Genomic DNA, 20,778 nt, shown 5'->3' on the forward strand with positions numbered 1-20,778 from the left:
TCCGTCCAACGCACAAAGGCTACTGCTCCTCCAGTGCCATCGTAGTTCATAGGTTTGCAGTCGAGGAACTGCTTGAAGGTGCAGCCTGTAATTAACCCAACCAATTCACTTATGAGCAATCGAAGAAATAATGAAACAAAGACCGTTCATAAAATTCTTCATGCTTAGTAAATTGTTCTAAGGTTACCTTGAACTGCGTTTCCACCGGACGAATCTCCATGTCCGTTACGCCTGGCACTGCTTGGCCCTCCACTGTCTTGGGTACGGTTCGCCTCGTACTGGGCGATAGCAGCAGAGATTCTCTCTTCCAGTAGAGCGTTCAGCTCTTCAGCAGTTTTTGGTAGTGGGGGAGGAGGAGGTTGATCATCATTGCGAGCATTCACAGCTTTCCTGGGTGCCATGTTCTGACAGAACATAACACAGCAGGGTTAGGCATTTGTTTTGACGTCGTCATACTGGACAGTAGTAGTATATATTCACAGGTATATACCACATAATTAACATCAAATAATTATTACTCTAGCAGAGTACTTAGTAGGCTTGTACTGAGGGAATCTATACGTGACAAGACTTGCTGTGATTTCTGTGCACTGAATTCCATAATTATGTATGCATCCATAATTACGTAACTCCTTGCACAGTCCGCACAGTTCGTTTCATCCTCGTATCTCTTCCTTCAGATGGGCCATCGTTGCAGGCAAAGTCACGTATACCTGTGACATTCTACATCTAGTATATGCTAATTATCACACATAATTGCACGTAATTTCTCAGTTAAGACAAGTGCTACTCCTGTGCACCCTAAGTCTCGTAGTGTCTTTTCTAGACTCGTGTAGTCAGTTTCAGGTAGTGGATGTCGCGGGACGTTTTATGCAATGAAAACTCTTTGAAAATTGTTTTCGTGATAGGATCCTAGAGATTGTAGACTAGACTCGAGAAGGAATCCTGGTTCACTACAATCGCAGCTCTGATACCAATCTGTCACACCCCTTTCTGCGGCGGAAGCACGAGGTGTGATCATGAAAGGTTCTCATTGCATACGAAAGGTAAACATACTACATGTCACACCCCAACCAATGGCGGAAACATCGGGATGAGACGAAGTGTGAAGATTGCTCGAGACATCATAACACTATTTGTGACAATAATTTAATAATCCAAGTTTCATTTCATAACTTCAACTAGTCAACATTACAAGAAATTCCAAATACAACAAGTTTAACCAACACAACATGATAACATAACAAAATTTGATACAACATATTCAACCCTAACGTCTATATGTGTATCTAGGCATCAACGCTACTTCTTTTATAGCATCATCATCAACCTGTAACATGTTTAAAATACAATTCAATGCAAAAGCAAAGGCGAGTATACAAGTTTGGTACGTACATAGCATAAGTTAAAAAGTGTGATCAATTCCTCATGGCAAGCATATGATTCAAGATAAACCTTAAATATGGCATGTGTCTAACATATCAAACCAAGAAAACGCAATATGCTCAAGACATAACCTCAAGTTTACGGGCGGGTCGTTAATCCTATAGCGCTACATATGTCAAGGTTTGGCTCGTACGAAGTTAATGATAAGTTCAACACATAAGAATAACCCAAGTTTAAAGTATCAAGTCATCACATATACAAGCATGTTATAGGAACGTTCATGTGTTTAATAAAGTGTTCATGTGTAAGTTAATAGGTAAACATGTTACACCCCAAAAGTGGTAAAAGTAAAAAGGGGGAAATACGAGTATACTCACGGTTTACAAGTGGTGACTTGAAATTCCGAGAGCAAGTTTGTAGATGAATTAGTTCGGAGCACCTTGTCCTTCTACACAAGGAAACGTAGGTGTGTGAGTTTGGCGTATAACGGAAGATTATAGATTCGGAGTTTTTAATATATAGAAAGTAACATAGGTGAAAATAATCATCTTGTACGCATAACTCTTGTTCTTGACACTATTGAAACTCAAAAGAGTTGGTATGATTTCATGGATTCTAAGATCCATTAGAGTCGTAACAAGGGCATGGTCATAGATGATGTAACGTCCACTTAACAAATAACTATTAAGTCATCATCAAGTCTTAGTTACTTAGATGTATACATATAGAATAACTTAGATATTATATAGTTTACAAGTCTTATGATTCAAGCATGAGGTAGGAGATTAATGTCTCCATTTAGGTACCTCTTTGTGTCATAGAATACATACATGAGGTAGGAAGAACAAGCTTCCATTTAGGCACCTCTATTGTTCACCACTACACTTGTTGTTATAAACAACAAGGAGGGTCATGAACATACAAGTATCAAGGTATTAACAACAACTAATCTATAGCAAAACATCAAGTAATGAGTGGATTCTTATGAAGGATAGCCCAAGCTAATCCAACCATCACACATTCAACAAGTTTCACACTTGAACATTACTTGTGGGTAAAACCCTAATTAAAAACAGAAAGTTTATGAGGTTTTAACCTCTGATTTAGATGTCTCAACCATGTTTTTAAGCTTAACCAACCATAAGAGGGGTTGTAAGCATTAGGACATTGGTTTGAGATGTGTTTCACACAAGTTAGATGAAGTTTGCATAAGTTTGAAACAAAACAGAAAGTTTTTGGTCAATTTCGGAGCAATTCCAGGTCTGATTTCTCCAAGGAGAAGTCTAGGAATCGAACCCCATGATTATACAAGCAAGTAGGAAAAAGAATCGAGTGAATCGGATAAGAATTGAGTGAGTTATGCTCATTTTCGTGAAGGGGTGTCAATCTACTCGAACCTTTGCTTTCAGCTACGGTTTGGAGGATGTTTTGAGAGTTTTTAGTGTTGCAAAAGTGGTAGGGAGGCTGGTTATAAGTGGTATTTATAGGGGGAAGGATTAGGGTTTCAATGGGTTGGGCTTTGGAAGTGTTTAGAAGGGGTTACACCTTGAAACTAGCCCACAAAACCCAACTATATGGGGCTGAATTTTGCTGAATTTGGGCTGCCATGTTTCTTTATTTTTTTTATTTTTTTAAAACATTATAATGAGTAATTTTGTTAGTTAAGTTGTGTAATAATATGCAACAATGTTTCCCCTAACTTGTAATAAGGTGAAATATGAAATAAAACATGATTTAACTAGGTAAAAAGTGTAATGTACAAGTATGTAACATGTTTGTAAGTGACAAGTATATGTCACATATTTACAAGTTCAACATATGTTTGTAAGTATCACAAAGAAGTATCAAATGATCTCATGATTAATCGTATTATGGTGTATGTATAGTATGTAACAAGGAAATGCAAGTTTTCATTCATGATCAAAATCTCGAGTTTACAACGAGTACTAGAAGGAACGAGTACAATGATACAAAGCTTCCAAAATTAGCAACACGAGTAAGACAAGCTATAAATAGAAAGTACAAAACACAGGGCGTTACAGTCTCCCCTCCTTTAGGAAATTTCGTCCCGAAATTTAGGAAGACTCAGGGAAAAGATGAGGATATTTCGATTTCATTTCGCTTTCGAGCTCCCAAGTAAATTCAGCGCCACGTTTTCCTTCCCATCGAACTTTGACAATAGGAATTCGACTGCGCCTCAATTGCTTGGTTCCTTGGTCCATGATTTCGACCGGTTTTTCTACAAAGTGAAGTGTTTCGTTGACTTGCAAGTCTTCGAGAGGAACGTGGAGTCCTTCGTCAGCTAGGCATTTCTTTAAGTTGGACACATGGAAGACAGGGTGTACATTGCTGAGTCCTTCAGGCAGGTCCAGTCTATACGCAACCTTGCCAATCCTTTCGAGAATCTTGAAAGGACCAACGTAGCGAGGTGCGAGTTTCCCTTTCTTGCCAAATCGAACCACGCCTTTCCAAGGGGATACCTTGAGAAGCACGTTGTCACCTGTCTCGAATTCCATAGGTTTGCGTCCTTTGTCAGCGTAACTCTTCTGTCGGTTCCTGGCTTTCAATAAGTTGTCTCGAACCTGTAAAATCTTGTCCGTAGCCTCTTGTATAAGCTCGGGACCGGTGATTTGGGCTTGACCAATCTCGTGCCAAGAAATAGGCGAACGGCACTTGCGACCATACAATGCTTCGAAAGGAGCCATTTGGATACTCGTGTGATAGCTGTTATTGTACGAGAATTCAGCCAAGGGCAAGTATGAATCCCAGTTGCCACCAAAATCTATTACGCATGAACGAAGCATATCCTCTAAGGTTTGGATAGTACGCTCGGTTTGACCGTCAGTCTGAGGATGGAAGGCGGTGCTAAGGTTAAGCTTAGTACCCATAGCAGATTGAAAAGTTTCCCAAAGACGAGACGTAAAACGAGCATCACGATCAGAAATGATATCAATGGGCGTCCCGTGACGACAGATGATTTCCTTCATGTAGACCTTAGCCAATTTCTCGACTTTGAAGTCTTCACGAATGGGGAGGAAGTGAGCTGATTTGGTCAATCGGTCAACGACGACCCATATGCTGTCATGACCAGCTGTAGTGCGAGGAAGCTTAGTGATGAAATCCATGGCAATGCTCTCCCACTTCCAAACGGGAATTATTGGTTGTTCGAGCAAGCCAGAGGGACGTTGATGTTCGGCTTTTACTTTGGAACACGTAAGACATTTAGAAACGAAGGTGGCTATATCCTTCTTCATTCCAGGCCACCAATAGGAAGTACGCATATCATGGTACATCTTATCAGCACCAGGGTGAATAGAATATTTCGTGTTATGGGCCTCCTTCATCAGGAAATTGCGAAGATCGTCACGATTGGGAATCCAGATGCGATTGAGATAGTATAGAATACCATCGGGTTTGGACACGAGACTATTCTCAGCACCACATTGCATTTCGTTGTAGAGGTTACCCTCATTAACGGATGTATACTGGGCGTTACGTATGCGATTTTGAAGATCGTGGACGAGTTGGAAACAACGGATACTTTGGACGTGAGTTTTATGACTAAGGGCGTCGGCTACTACATTCGCCTTACCCGGGTGGTATTTGATTTCGCAATCATAGTCGTTTAACAATTCCACCCAACGACGTTGACGCATGTTTAGTTCCTTTTGATTGAAGATGTGTTGAAGGCTCTTATGGTCGGTGAAGACTACACATTTAGTACCATAAAGGTAGTGTCGCCAAATCTTCAATGCAAAAACGACCGCACCAAGTTCAAGGTCGTGATTAGTATAGTTTTTCTCATGAATTTTGAGTTGCCTCGATGCGTAAGCGATAACTTTGTCACGTTGCATAAGGACACAACCAAGGCCAAGGTTTGAAGCGTCGCAATACACAACGAAATCATCGTTACCATCAGGAAGCGTTAGGATAGGAGCATTGCAAAGCATGTCCTTGAGCGTTTGAAAAGACTCCTCTTGTTCGGGACCCCAAACAAAAGGTCTCTCTTTTTGAGTCAAGGAGGTCAAAGGAACAGCGATTTTCGAAAAGTTGGAGATAAAACGACGATAGTAACCAGCAAGACCAAGAAACGAACGGATTTCGGACGGAGATTTAGGTGCGACCCAATTTTTCACAGCTTCGATTTTTGCGGGATCAACGTGAATACCAAGTTTGTTGACAGTGTGACCAAGGAATTGAACTTTTTGTAACCAAAATTCACACTTGGAGAATTTGGCATATAGGTGTTCAGTACGAAGGAGTTCAAGAATAAGGCGCAAGTGTTGCTCATGCTCTGCTTGCGTCTTGGAATAGATGAGGATATCGTCGATGAAGACGATCACAAAACGGTCCAAGTATGCTTTGCACACGCGGTTCATTAAGTCCATAAAGACAGCAGGTGCGTTGGTCAAACCAAAGGGCATGACCACGAACTCATAATGACCATAACGCGTACGAAAGGCGGTTTTAGGCACATCTTCTTCGAGTACTCGAAGTTGATGATACCCAGAACGAAGATCGATCTTTGAAAAGCAGGTTGCGCCTTGCAATTGATCGAAGAGGTCATCAATGCGAGGAAGAGGGTATCGATTCTTGATAGTAAGCTTGTTGAGCTCACGATAGTCAATACACATACGAAAGGATCCATCTTTCTTCTTGACGAACAACACGGGAGCGCCCCAAGGAGAAGTACTAGGGCGTATGAAGCCTTTGTTAAGAAGCTCTTGAAGTTGACTCGAGAGCTCTTGCATCTCAGAGGGTGCTAAACGATAGGGGGACTTAGCGACAGGCGTAGCGCCAGGCACTAAATCGATGCGAAAATCGACAGAACGAGCAGGAGGAGGACCAGGAAGGTCTTCGGGAAATACATCCGGAAAGTCACGTACAACAGGAACGTCACTTATGCTTGGGCCTTTATCCTTCTTTTCCACGATGTGGGCGAGAAAGGCGAAGGTACCCTTGCGTAAGCACTTGTTTGCCTTGATACATGACATAAGCTTAAGGCCTTGAGAAGGCTTTTCACCATAGACGTGTAGAGAATCACCATTTGGAAGAGGCAAGCGAATAAACTTCTCAGAACAGACAACTTCAGCACGAACTCGCCCAAGCCAGTCCATACCTACTATGACGTCGAAACTACCCATTTGCATAGGTATGAGATCGATTGAGAATGTATGATCGTTAAGGATTAGAGAACAATTGGAGAGAACAGAATTGACATTGACGGTTTTACCATTAGCAACTTCGACAGCGAAAGATTTTGGCAACTTAGAGCGTTTACACTTGAGCAAAGACTCGAATTCTAACGACACAAAACTTTTATCGGCACCAGTATCAAATAGGCATGAAGCATAGACATGGTTAATGAGAAACGTACCAGTGATGACGTCGTTTGCATTTTGAGCCTGAGCTGTGGTGAGAAGGAAAGCTCGACCCCTAGCGGGTTCTTGAACCTGTTGTTGTTGTTGGGGTTGTGGCTGTGGTTGTTGCTGTCGAGGTTGTTGTGGTTGATATCGTTGAGGACACACATTGGCCATGTGGTTGGTATCACCACACGTGAAGCATGCTCGCACAGGGGCGACTTGATTTGGAGCCAAAAGAGCTTGGTTTTGGTAGGCCTGTGGGGGGATACGACAGTATGGCGAGAGATGCCCATACCGGCCACACTTGTCACACTTTCGACAATGAGCGTTTGGGGGGTGATGATATCGGCATTTGTCGCACTTTGGGTGCGTTCCAGTATAAACCTTGCGTTCACCATTGAAAGCAGGCACAGTTTGAAGGGGTTGTGGGTTTGGCGGAGTGACGACCGCGCAGTTTTGGCTTGAAGCCTTCCGCTTCTTGCCTTGGTTTCTCTTAGATTGCTGGGAGGGTTTAGACTCATTAGGAGAGTCAATGGTGGCTTGGTGCGCATTCTTTGTTGAAACCTTGTCAAAGGTTCCATGAAGAACACAATTGTTGTTAAGTTCGGTAGCTATGCGGTACGCGTCTTCAATGGTTTGAGGGTTGGCAGATGCAAGATGGTTTGTTAAGGAAGGTGCAACACAACGAATGAACTTGGCCACGGTTTTGGGGGCGGTTTCTACTTGACCAGGGCATAGAACACTAAGCTGTTTGAAGCGTGTAATCAAACCATCCATGTCACTCCCTTTTTGCGTGAGGTTCCAGAATTCATTTTCCAACTTTTGGAGTTCGTGAGGGGGACAAAAGTGATCCTTCATAAGTTGTTTGAGATCGTCCCACGGCATAGCGTGTGCGACCTCGTTTCCTCTCTTGTTACGCTCAGTTGTCCACCACTCAAGTGCCTTTTCACGAAACACACCGGTTGCATTCAATGTTCTCAACTCGTCAGGGCAACCACTTTGTAAGAAGGTAAGCTCGATGGAGTCAAACCAATTCATCATGGCGGTAGCGCCATTCTTGCCGGTAAATTCTAAGGGTTTGCAAGCCATGAATTGCTTGAATTGGAAGGTGGCTTTGGGTTTGTCGGCCTTTGAGTCGACCGAACCATGTGGTGAATCGGTTTGGATCTTGCTAACAATGTCGGGTAGGACCTTTGCAAATTGTTTAGCCATAAACTTCATACAATCCTTTTGGGACATGGCGGAGGAGGTCGAACCCTTCTTTGACTTGAGTTTCTTGGATGAACTAGAAGACATCTAAAAGATTTGAAAGAGAAGGGAAAGGATGAGACTTTGATCATTAATTGAAAACAAGGTTCGTGTATGCAACGCAAGTAGATGTTCAAGTACCAAGTAAAGTTCACATAAAGCATAGGTTCCCAACACACATTCAACATGTATAGCACATAAGTTGCGAATAGGAAAATATAAATTTAGTTGGTTCATGAGAATTATTATTGTTTGTGATTGCGATAATGTGCGACATGATTAAAACGACATTTCGAAATGAATGAACGTTCAAGTATAAAATCACATATAAATTGAGATACATAAAAGAGAGGCTCAATAAAACATAGGAATGTTTCGGGTAGAGAAACGTCGACAATTCCAAAGTGGGTCGAAAGTCCTTTCGATTTAGAGATATTGTGCTTTGGCCTATAAGTAAGATACTCTCGTCGAGAAGCGATTAACGGTATCTTACCCTTCCGGTTACTACACATCTCTAAATGATTGGAACATTCGGGACTTTGGCGAGAATAAAAATCAAGGAATGGGACTTAATCGACAAGATGCGGGTTTCACCCCTAACTTGACGATTTCGTACCCTAAATGTGGTTGGTACTTGTCGGCCAAAATAAAATTTTGACACTTTGACAAGGGTCCACTAGAGTTGAAATGGAAATTACCATTAAGTTGTGGATGTCACTCCTAGCTTAATGGTGAAATTTCGTGCAAAAATAGATTAAAGGTAGAGTGAGAGTCGTTTACCAAATTGTGGGTTTCACGCCTATTTTGGTAAATTCGTCTCGATAATGTATCAAGAATATATAAAAATATAGCATAAGTGTATTTGTGTTTGCCTTAGGAAAGGCACATAAATTTATTAACAAGAAGTGTAGCTAGGAAGCATGTAAGATAGAGCACAAATGTTTTAAACAACAAATAAGAGACAAAGTTCCTAAAACTATAGACTAGGGCAAAAGCATGGCAATTTTCCTAATTCCCTATAGTTATGGCTCTGATACCAATCTGTCACACCCCAACCAATGGCGGAAACATCGGGATGAGACGAAGTGTGAAGATTGCTCGAGACATCATAACACTATTTGTGACAATAATTTAATAATCCAAGTTTCATTTCATAACTTCAACTAGTCAACATTACAAGAAATTCCAAATACAACAAGTTTAACCAACACAACATGATAACATAACAAAATTTGATACAACATATTCAACCCTAACGTCTATATGTGTATCTAGGCATCAACGCTACTTCTTTTATAGCATCATCATCAACCTGTAACATGTTTAAAATACAATTCAATGCAAAAGCAAAGGCGAGTATACAAGTTTGGTACGTACATAGCATAAGTTAAAAAGTGTGATCAATTCCTCATGGCAAGCATATGATTCAAGATAAACCTTAAATATGGCATGTGTCTAACATATCAAACCAAGAAAACGCAATATGCTCAAGACATAACCTCAAGTTTACGGGCGGGTCGTTAATCCTATAGCGCTACATATGTCAAGGTTTGGCTCGTACGAAGTTAATGATAAGTTCAACACATAAGAATAACCCAAGTTTAAAGTATCAAGTCATCACATATACAAGCATGTTATAGGAACGTTCATGTGTTTAATAAAGTGTTCATGTGTAAGTTAATAGGTAAACATGTTACACCCCAAAAGTGGTAAAAGTAAAAAGGGGGAAATACGAGTATACTCACGGTTTACAAGTGGTGACTTGAAATTCCGAGAGCAAGTTTGTAGATGAATTAGTTCGGAGCACCTTGTCCTTCTACACAAGGAAACGTAGGTGTGTGAGTTTGGCGTATAACGGAAGATTATAGATTCGGAGTTTTTAATATATAGAAAGTAACATAGGTGAAAATAATCATCTTGTACGCATAACTCTTGTTCTTGACACTATTGAAACTCAAAAGAGTTGGTATGATTTCATGGATTCTAAGATCCATTAGAGTCGTAACAAGGGCATGGTCATAGATGATGTAACGTCCACTTAACAAATAACTATTAAGTCATCATCAAGTCTTAGTTACTTAGATGTATACATATAGAATAACTTAGATATTATATAGTTTACAAGTCTTATGATTCAAGCATGAGGTAGGAGATTAATGTCTCCATTTAGGTACCTCTTTGTGTCATAGAATACATACATGAGGTAGGAAGAACAAGCTTCCATTTAGGCACCTCTATTGTTCACCACTACACTTGTTGTTATAAACAACAAGGAGGGTCATGAACATACAAGTATCAAGGTATTAACAACAACTAATCTATAGCAAAACATCAAGTAATGAGTGGATTCTTATGAAGGATAGCCCAAGCTAATCCAACCATCACACATTCAACAAGTTTCACACTTGAACATTACTTGTGGGTAAAACCCTAATTAAAAACAGAAAGTTTATGAGGTTTTAACCTCTGATTTAGATGTCTCAACCATGTTTTTAAGCTTAACCAACCATAAGAGGGGTTGTAAGCATTAGGACATTGGTTTGAGATGTGTTTCACACAAGTTAGATGAAGTTTGCATAAGTTTGAAACAAAACAGAAAGTTTTTGGTCAATTTCGGAGCAATTCCAGGTCTGATTTCTCCAAGGAGAAGTCTAGGAATCGAACCCCATGATTATACAAGCAAGTAGGAAAAAGAATCGAGTGAATCGGATAAGAATTGAGTGAGTTATGCTCATTTTCGTGAAGGGGTGTCAATCTACTCGAACCTTTGCTTTCAGCTACGGTTTGGAGGATGTTTTGAGAGTTTTTAGTGTTGCAAAAGTGGTAGGGAGGCTGATTATAAGTGGTATTTATAGGGGGAAGGATTAGGGTTTCAATGGGTTGGGCTTTGGAAGTGTTTAGAAGGGGTTACACCTTGAAACTAGCCCACAAAACCCAACTATATGGGGCTGAATTTTGCTGAATTTGGGCTGCCATGTTTCTTTATTTTTTTTATTTTTTTAAAACATTATAATGAGTAATTTTGTTAGTTAAGTTGTGTAATAATATGCAACAATGTTTCCCCTAACTTGTAATAAGGTGAAATATGAAATAAAACATGATTTAACTAGGTAAAAAGTGTAATGTACAAGTATGTAACATGTTTGTAAGTGACAAGTATATGTCACATATTTACAAGTTCAACATATGTTTGTAAGTATCACAAAGAAGTATCAAATGATCTCATGATTAATCGTATTATGGTGTATGTATAGTATGTAACAAGGAAATGCAAGTTTTCATTCATGATCAAAATCTCGAGTTTACAACGAGTACTAGAAGGAACGAGTACAATGATACAAAGCTTCCAAAATTAGCAACACGAGTAAGACAAGCTATAAATAGAAAGTACAAAACACAGGGCGTTACACTACATGCTCATGAAAATAACTTCAAATACCATAATTTGAAATGTTAGCGTTTACATCGCGAGTTAACATAAAACATTGTCTCAAAAGGTTTACACTTTATTTAAAGTCAAACATAAGCGACATCCACGAGCAGAAGTAAGACCACGCGCACATCCATCCTAGTTACCTGAAATACATGTGAGTTTTGGAAAAACGTCAACATAATGTTGGTGTGAATTCATGCCGTTTTGTTTTGCACTTTTGTATACTTTGTATGAAAACATATTTTGTGAATAAATCGAGTTTTCATAAAATCCAGTTTCATGTGTACACCACGTACTCATGTATGATTCAAATTCTTCTAGAGTACCCCACGTACTCAAGTATAATCCATGCTTTTCTTGAGTACCCCGCGTACTCAAGTATAATCCATGCTTTTCTTGAGTACCCCACGTACTCAAGTATTCATCAAGTTTTAGAATGGTATGAGTTTTTATGTAGATTAAGTATTCCTGTATGTATCAGGATTGTTAATGGGTTGCAAAGCCATTAACATGTGACACGATATAGGAAGTCACCAAACCTTAGGCATTTAATTGGTATATTCTGAGACACAAAAGCACTACTCGATACTCGCCCTCATCGAGAGTGTGGCTGCCCGGCACCCGTTAGATCTAACCTTTTGTTCTGCGGTCTAGGTATATTGTTGATTAATGGTGCTTCTGTACCCTATTCGTGACACGATTCCTCGCATCATTTTTCATAGCGCATCCTACTTGGTACTCGTTTCTCACCAAGCGCGCTTCCCGTATTCTTATATCACATCACACTTGGTACTCGTTTCTCACCAAGTGTGTTTCTTGTATTCTTATATCGCTACACACTTGGTACTCGTTCTCACCAAGTGTGCTTTTTATATTCATACCATTTGTTAAACATAAAAATATTTGTAACATGTATTTCACCCCCGAAGTTATAAAACTGAAAACAGTTAAGAGAAAAGGGGGAGCATGAATTCACAACTTTGCGTTCCTGTGCGTCGTAAACTTCACCGGTTTGCTTATTTAACGTCGTAACCTATACGTGTTTTCTTAACGTTAGTCACTAGACTTGCGTCGCACAAGTACAGTCACTCTCTTTTGTGTATATTTTCTTGTGTTAAAAATATTTTATATTTTTAACTAAATGTCTTACTTATATTATTTTCTCACAAATAAATATAAGTCTTTTGTGTTTTGCACTTTGCACCCGAATTATGTATCTTGTATGTTGTATGTGTATTTTTTTGTATTTTTACTCGTTACGAGTATCTCCAATTCATATTATTTTTACTCTAAAAATAATATATATCTAGTTCACAAAATAATCACATAATCATACAAGCGATAAATATATATACTCTAAATATATATTTAACAAGTTTTATTTATGAAAATCCTCCTCCGGTATTTGGAAATTTTGTAATAAAAATCATGGCGAAGTTTGTTTGGAAAACAAGCCAAAAATATATTCATAACACTTGTCACAAAAAAAAAATATATTCTAAGTGTTATTTTCTGGAAAAATTTCGCCAGAGTTTCCTCTGTAACTGGAGGTGGCCACGCTTACTAGCGTATCATTTTCTTTTAAAAACTCAACCAATCAATTTCCCAATCATCATCAAACTAGTCCAACATAAACATATATCGCAATCACATGAACTTGCAAGTTGTGTAAAAATGTGTAGTAACTTACTAGCACATTTGGTAAGTCTTTCTATCTTAAAAAATAAAATCATTATCTCGAAAACTTTATTTTTAAAGAATATGAAGTTTTACAACTTCTAGTCGGTATTTACGAAAATATTTCTTTGTTAAATCCTTTCGTTACACAAGTGTCTACATACTTTTTGGTTCTCAAAAATGTCTTTATTTTGAGAAAGATCCGGCTTTTTAAACATGATTTCATCATACTCTTGGTTCTTCAAAAATACCACTTGTAGATCCGTAGATCTACGAGTTTAGAACTCCATTTCATAAGAAAAATCGTTTTTACACAAGTTCATGTTTGTGAGTGAAAGGGTTCATCATCTAGTTATTTTTACACTAAACATAGTGCTAGTTCATGTTCCATAAACATGACCTAGCGTGGTTAGATGATGATCCGATCCCCTACTAGCATCCAACAATAATAAATAACCATAACAAAACAAGTTCCATAAGTTTCACACTAATATTTACTCATTAACCACTTTGTTCATCATTTTTAGTAGGCTTTAAACATTGATCTCTAGTGTTTATAATTTTTACCCGATAAATCTCTTATTAACCACTTTAAATAAGATCAAGAGAGTGTTTAGAATCACTTACAACTAGCACAAGGCTAGGGAAGAAACTAGACGAAAAATGGGTGGTTAATAGCGTTGTGGTGAGGTCTTTGGCAAACCGTAAGCACCAAGCCTCCTTGTACGTGATCCTTCACACTTGAATGTATATAGAATTGCAAAATTGAAATTGAATGATGGTGATGGGTGGCTTGTGGTGTTCGGCCGTAGGTAGCCAAGGGAGAAAGAAAGTGATTTCTTTGTTAAGTGTTTATGAAAATGGAAGTCTTATCCATGATGCACACTTATAGTCCATTTTCTATTATTACCCATAATATAATATGTAGTCAAGATATTGAACAATAAGATTAAAATAATCAACAAAATGTGAAGGTTTGTTCTCACATGGGGAACCGATGGGTTGTATTGGGGGGCATTTAGTTGGATTTTAATTAAATAGTTAGGCACTAGTTTATTTAGTTAGGTGTTTAAATTAAGTTACTAGGGTGTAGTGTTATGTAACGGGTGTTAGGGTATTCGGGGATCCTAACTAGCTCAGAAAAAGAAAACAATGTCAATGACAATATTTTTAGGTCTCGGGTAAAGTCCGGTTGATCGGTTGGATATTAATCCGTTAAAGTGCTAAATTACACTTTTTAGTGTCTTTTAAGTACCCTTCTTGTACCCTTTCAATTCCCAACACTTAGGGAAATATTCTGGATGATAAAACGAAATTTCTGCATAATATTCATATGCTTAAATGCTGAATTATTGCTGAATTATACAAAATTCTGCACTTAAAGTGCGTTTCGGGGCTTTTTAGTGCTTATTTTTGCTTTCGCAATGTCTATAAATTAAACCCTTATATGTACTCTTGGGTTTTAATGTACTTTTGTCGTCGGACCTACACCTAGGCCTCAGTTCTAATGTCTGACTGCTTTCTGCAGTTCTGTTGACACAGTGTGTCTTACCGGTGAGTTTACTATTATTTCTGACGCAACGCTCTCGTTTATGCATAAAGCAGTATTCTATAGTATACAACGTGCATGAATTCACTTGCTTAACATCAAATCAGTCAATTCTGATACTTAAGCACATAATTGCAGTCATTAAATAATGATTAAAGTGTACGGAAATTACCGGTTTTGTGCCAGTTGTCACAGAAAACCCCATGTTCCTGGTCAAATTATACAAATAAGTATTTCATTCCTCTGTTTAGTTTACCCATTTATCGTATTTTGTATTTATTACAGACAAACAGTCACTTTTATAAAAAATCAAAAGGGCACTATATGAGCATGGATCTTGTTGAACCATACACAAAATAAACAACCCTTTTCACTAAAAAAAAAAAAACTATAAACTACTGTCTACTGTCATAATGTTAGCTTGATTGCAAGTTCTAATTTTCTTTTATAATAATAAGATTATTATTTTTAAGAAATAAAAAAAAATCCTATAGTAAAGATGAAAAATTAGGCTTCACAATACTGGATTAGCTTAAGGGTTAAAATGTGTAATATGACTTGGGTTGATTTGGATAGATCCACCCATGCCTTTTTCTCATATTTATTTAACTTCTTCGGTGGGAAGTTTGTTCAGTTTCTAAACGACCATAATCAATATTTTAAATGACCATTTACGTTCATGAACATTCGCGAACTGTATGTTTATTTATGTGCAGATCACACACAGACACACACGCGTTTGTTCTTTTGTTTGGTTAAACTTAACCAAACGCACACAAACCATGGTCCATGTTCGTACGATTCATCTACAGCCCTAGTCACTATTACCATGACGCAACCACGTATTAATAGGTTGCAAAATCCCCTTTTCCGTTTTACTCGAGTAAAATTATAGAGTAAAAGAGAAGCATTTACCTCGGTAACACCATGAAAGTGTCTCTCGATTTTTTCCATAAGTTTGTTGTCGTCATCACCACATAGTATATATAATTGATGACCTATTAATTATCAAATATGATTAAAATTGCTATATCTTTAAGTTATTAGACTGATTATTTAATTAAAGTGATAATCATAACGTACCCGAATCTCATTATGAGAAAGCCTTCGTTCTCTTAACCCCATACATGATTTGATTGAAGAATCGACGCCTTGGATTTTACAGTTTGAAAGAGACAGCTAGAGTCAAAGTAAAAGTCAAAATATTAAAATTTCATAGAAACAAAAAGGTACAGTATTAAACACATTGCAAGTATAATAATAAAAAGCACAAAATACATCATTCAGTTCGAAAAATATATAAATATATAAGAATACAATAAAGGTACAGTATTAAAATCATATATATTAGTTACATCCCGTGATCCCGATATCCGATAGTCAACCTCATTCCATATCTGATTCGTAATAGCAGTTGTAAACTCAAAAACAACATGAACATTATAATCAGCACATATATGATTAGTATACCGCCATCTACGTTAAAACAACAATTGTTCATTCTTTAAAACAATCAATTGGATAAGAAACATGTCCTATCATCTCCATTGTAAGTGCTACCTACAAAATGGATCAACCTTTATTCCATTGTATCCAAGATGTTCCCCAAGCCCTCCTGCCACAAGAACAATTTCAAAATTTTGCACTTGCTTGACACGAGTCTCCTTATACTTTATAAAGCTATCATCACCAAATGTCAAGATTTCACCTAATGGGACCTGTAGGAATGTACAAACATAAAACTAATAAGAAAAAAAGCTGATAAAAAAGAGTACACAATGAAAATAGAAAATAATGGTAGCCGGAACTCACATATTTTTAAATCGGGATTTGGATCCTTGCCGCCGCTAACCACCTTATAGCCACAATAACGCCACCACCGTTGTTCCAAGTGAAAACCCTAACATCATTAACATAAATCGACAATATTTAAAGGGCACACATAAAATAAATCTTGCAAATCGCAAACCTGATTACGGAATCTCAATAGCCTTACTGTCTCCAATCGGTTTAGGTAGCAATCAAAGACTGTAGAGCAATGGATGAAAAAAACCCTAGATCGATACATGTCAGAGATGGAATCCACCTCCTACATCTTCTGAATTTCCAGGTATATAAATCTCCATTGAAAACCCTAAATCTAAGAAATAGGAGAAGATAATAAGAATTTCTGCAATTGATAATGGGGATTGAAAGAAGGATGGACTGGAAACATGCGGCTGTTGCTGTTAGGGTTTCTTGTGATAGCCAATAATTATATAGAGTCCGAATACATGGGTTCGGTTTGCTCAAAACAGGATCCGCGTAGAAGGAAAAAAAACCCAGCTCGTTTTCCCGCCAAAATGCATTCTGAGAAGCCCTAATAACATGCCACATCAGTCCAAATTCTTATGTTTATTATATATAATAGATCTTGCAAAATCTATCATTCGTGTCATCAGTGTTTGTATTTGATCGTGTTAAACGGATCGAGTCACGTAACTTGTAACCCACTTACTAAACATGTTTTGTTTGCCTTAGTGTTTAAGTTAATAACACAACTAGTTAAAAATTTCATGTTAAATGGGCGGTTTTCGTTAGTTTGTTTTATCTAAGAAAAAAAATCTTCAAAATCGTTTGCAAATATTAAGAGAAATAAAGGGTTATAAAAAAGAGCTTTAAATGTGAGAACCAAAGTAGCAATAATAATTTTAAGAAATTACTTTTCTCATAATTGCTACAAAATAATGTAAACATTTACAACTGCTTAATAATAAATTTCTATAAATAGTCTGGTATTTTTTTAATGCTAACATGGTCATTTATTTCATTTATTTGTATGTTAATGCACCATATTCCCATAATAAATTTACAACTATTTATGAATATACAGAACAAATTAACCTTTTCTAAATTTGTTGTATTTTGTTAAATGCAAAAATATATATACACAAAAATAAAAAAAACATTAAAGAAAAAAGTGTCACCAATACAAATGCAAAAATATATACACACAAAAATACAAAAAACAATAAGAAAAAAGTGTCACCAACACGTAATAAATGTAAGTGTCTGGTTCCACGAATGTCACGTGGTCTCCTCCATGTCACCGATAAACAACCCCACCCCAACCCCAACCCTGTCCATCCGAACCTCCCACGTAGGCTCGGACAACCGTTGCTTCTTCCCGAACCTAACCTTCACATTACCAACAAATAATTAAATTTTATTTTAACAATCACAAAATTCATCAACAAATGTGAAATTTACTAGAAGCAGAGCAAGCAACCATTGCTCCTTCTCTAACAAGCCATCTTTACTTTCCTAGTTAGCGTTCTCCCCAATCCATCTTCACCTTCACATTCTTCATCATCACCCACAATCTCTCACTCTCTCTCTACTTTCTCTCTCTAAAAACTATTCATTCTCATAGAGGTGGTGACTAGCTGTCTTCTCCATTAAATCTTTCACGGCCATATTTTCCCACCAGAAAAAAAAGGTGAACAATCACTCCCTTCACGGTTACGTCTCACATAAATCCATCCACCTCTTCTATCCCATATATATACACACACACATATATATAATATATACACATCCCATCTCAAATTATCATGAAGGGAGTGTTTGAAATGATTTCCTTGATGGTTACATTGCTCCAGCTGCTATCTACAACTTCTGCAATTTTAGACCCGGTAGATTTTCTGGCATTACAATCGATTCGAAAATCGCTAGAAGATCTCCCTGGGTCGAATTACTTTTCATCATGGGATTTTACCTCAGACCCATGTAACTTCGCTGGAGTTTACTGCGAAGGTGGAAAAGTGATCGTGTTGAACCTCGGTGATCCGCGAGCAGGCGCCCCTGGTCTTTCGGGGCGCCTGCATCCGGATATCGGAAAGTTGAGTTCCCTCACGGAGTTTACGGTTGTTCCCGGGAGGATAATGGGGGCATTGCCAGTAACACTGTCGAAGTTAAAAAACCTCCGGTTTTTAGCGGTTAGCCGGAATTTTATCTCGCAAGCAATACCAGCGGAGTTAGGGGAGCTTAAGCAGTTGAGAACCCTTGATCTGAGTTACAACCAGCTCACTGGTAGTATACCATGGGCTATTGGAAATTTGCCAGAGTTAACTAACGTTATTCTTTGTCATAACCATTTATCGGTATCTATCCCTCCGTTCATCTCGCAGAGTCTAACGCGGTTAGATCTGAAGCACAACGAGTTATCAGGCATCATAGAGCGGAACTCACTACCATCATCGCTACAATATCTATCTCTATCCTGGAACCAACTTACGGGTCCGGTGGACCAGCTCTTGCCCAGGCTCAACAAACTAAACTATCTTGACCTGAGCTTGAACCAGTTCACCGGACCCATCCCAGGTTGCGTGTTTGGTTTCCAAATCACCAACCTGCAACTTGAAAGAAACCGGTTTTCTGGACCGGTCCAACCGGAAGGTTCGGTAACGATCCCCACAGTTGATCTTAGTCACAACATGTTGTACGGTCAAGTGTCGCCGCTTTTTGCGACGGTTGAGAATCTTTACTTGAATAATAACCGGTTCACCGGTTCGGTTCCGACGGTTTTTGTGGACCGGTTAACGGCTGGTGATATACGATTGTTGTATTTGCAACATAATTTTTTAACCGGTATGCCGATCAACCCCAGGACTGAAATACCTCTGAGCAGTTCGCTGTGTTTGCAGTACAATTGTATGGTCCTACCGGTTCAGACTCCATGCCCGATTAATGCGGGTACACAAAAGACCCGACCCACTTCACAATGCATGGAATGGAAAGGGTAAATGGGGAATTACTAGTTTATATACTTTTTTTTATTTTGTGGAGGGTGGTTTTAGATTCAATTTTTGGTGTTGAAAAATTGGGAAAATTTGAGATGATCATGGGGAATTGGTGATCATGATAATATATTTCTTGTGAATAATCTTTTTTGGAGGAATTCTATAATATAATTGTCTTATTATATGTGGAAATGATTTGTTTAATGGTGTAATAATAATAATGTTTTGGATGTTTGTGTGGGGAGCAAGATGAGATATGAATGAGCGTGTATTCGTTTTCAGCTTTTAATTTGCTTGCATGGATGTTGTTGTAGAAGAACTCAAAACTTATCATTGCCTTTTATTATTATCATAAATAAAATTTATAAATGCTGGTCACCCCCTCCATGTTCACTTATTTGGTAGTCTCTTTCGGTTGAGTGATAACATTTTTTTCTAGATAGCAAAAGATATTTCTAAATGAGTCCTTTTTGGTCTTCTTGATGAGTTGAGTAGTGTAAAAGTGGGCTTGCTTCATTTAATAGAGCTTGATCTTTATTCAAATTATATTTTCTAAAACTTGAACTTAGCTTGAAAGTATTTTTAAAATTGGGTTCGACTAAGATTTAACTTAGCTTGAAAGTAATTTTGCACGTTTATAATCATGTATTATTATATCTATATTTAAAATTAGGTTCGAGTAAGACTTAACTCGGCTTGAAAGTAATTTTGCACATTTATAATCATGTATTATTATATCTATATATAAAATTGAGTTCGACTAAGACTTAACTCAGCTTAAAAGTAATTTTGTACGTCTTATAATTAGGTATTATTATATCTATATAAATTATAGTTTTATTTAGACATACGGATTTTGTCAAAGTTGTTAAAAAAAAAGGTCGGGCTCGAGCTTCAATTTAGATTTGAGCTTGTGATCAAGCTTGTTTAAGCTTCATTTGTTTCAAGTCACCTATGTCTTGAGCGGGGGCGCTCATGTAGACCCCACTTTTCTTGCCTCTTTTATTGGTTTCGTTACATAACTATGTTTTGAAAGTTTAAAAGTTATTCAAAATTGTGTGTAGAATTAGCGATAAATAAGGCTAGAGGGTATGGTGATGGTCCTCCAAGGGAGGATGATCCGCCACGTAGGCGCCACGTCATAGTTCTCCCAAAGATAGTCCATCCCACAAAACTATAGGGTATGGGAGGATGATCCTACCCCCACCACTATGTACAAGTATCACCAGCCTAATGTACAAATCACAAACAAAGGGGGCCCACCATAATGGTCTGTCGCTTTCGGCAAGACCTCGACGTTGAGGACAGGACGTGGGGGGCCGGCGTGGATGTTGCTTCGTC

At 38.0% G+C, this 20,778-nt stretch overlaps 1 protein-coding gene and 1 long non-coding RNA gene across 3 annotated transcripts; one reads left to right on the forward strand and one right to left on the reverse strand.

Annotated features, from left to right (window-relative positions):
- Nucleotides 1-15,565: 15,565 nt before the first annotated feature.
- Nucleotides 15,566-16,872, reverse strand: LOC110934835. Of its 2 annotated transcripts, XR_004868235.1 has the most exons (5): nt 16,626-16,872; nt 16,469-16,556; nt 16,234-16,374; nt 15,740-16,077; nt 15,566-15,654 (listed from the first exon to the last, which is right to left on the reverse strand). It is a non-coding gene; the product is annotated as an uncharacterized LOC110934835 (long non-coding RNA). The 2 variants fall into 2 exon arrangements; XR_004868237.1 differs by having other exon boundaries at nt 15,740-15,835; nt 16,469-16,872.
- Nucleotides 16,873-17,873: 1,001 nt separating this feature from the next.
- On the forward strand, nt 17,874-19,671 carry LOC110943053 (LRR receptor-like serine/threonine-protein kinase SIK1). The gene has a single exon (XM_022184812.2). It carries the CDS (start codon nt 18,250-18,252, stop codon nt 19,438-19,440), a length of 1,191 nt encoding a protein of 396 aa, XP_022040504.1. The 5' UTR covers nt 17,874-18,249; the 3' UTR covers nt 19,441-19,671.
- The last annotated feature ends 1,107 nt before the right edge of the window (nt 19,672-20,778 follow it).

This window comes from Helianthus annuus, chromosome 1, assembly GCF_002127325.2.
Source record: "Helianthus annuus cultivar XRQ/B chromosome 1, HanXRQr2.0-SUNRISE, whole genome shotgun sequence".
Classification (NCBI taxonomy): Eukaryota; Viridiplantae; Streptophyta; class Magnoliopsida; order Asterales; family Asteraceae; genus Helianthus; species Helianthus annuus.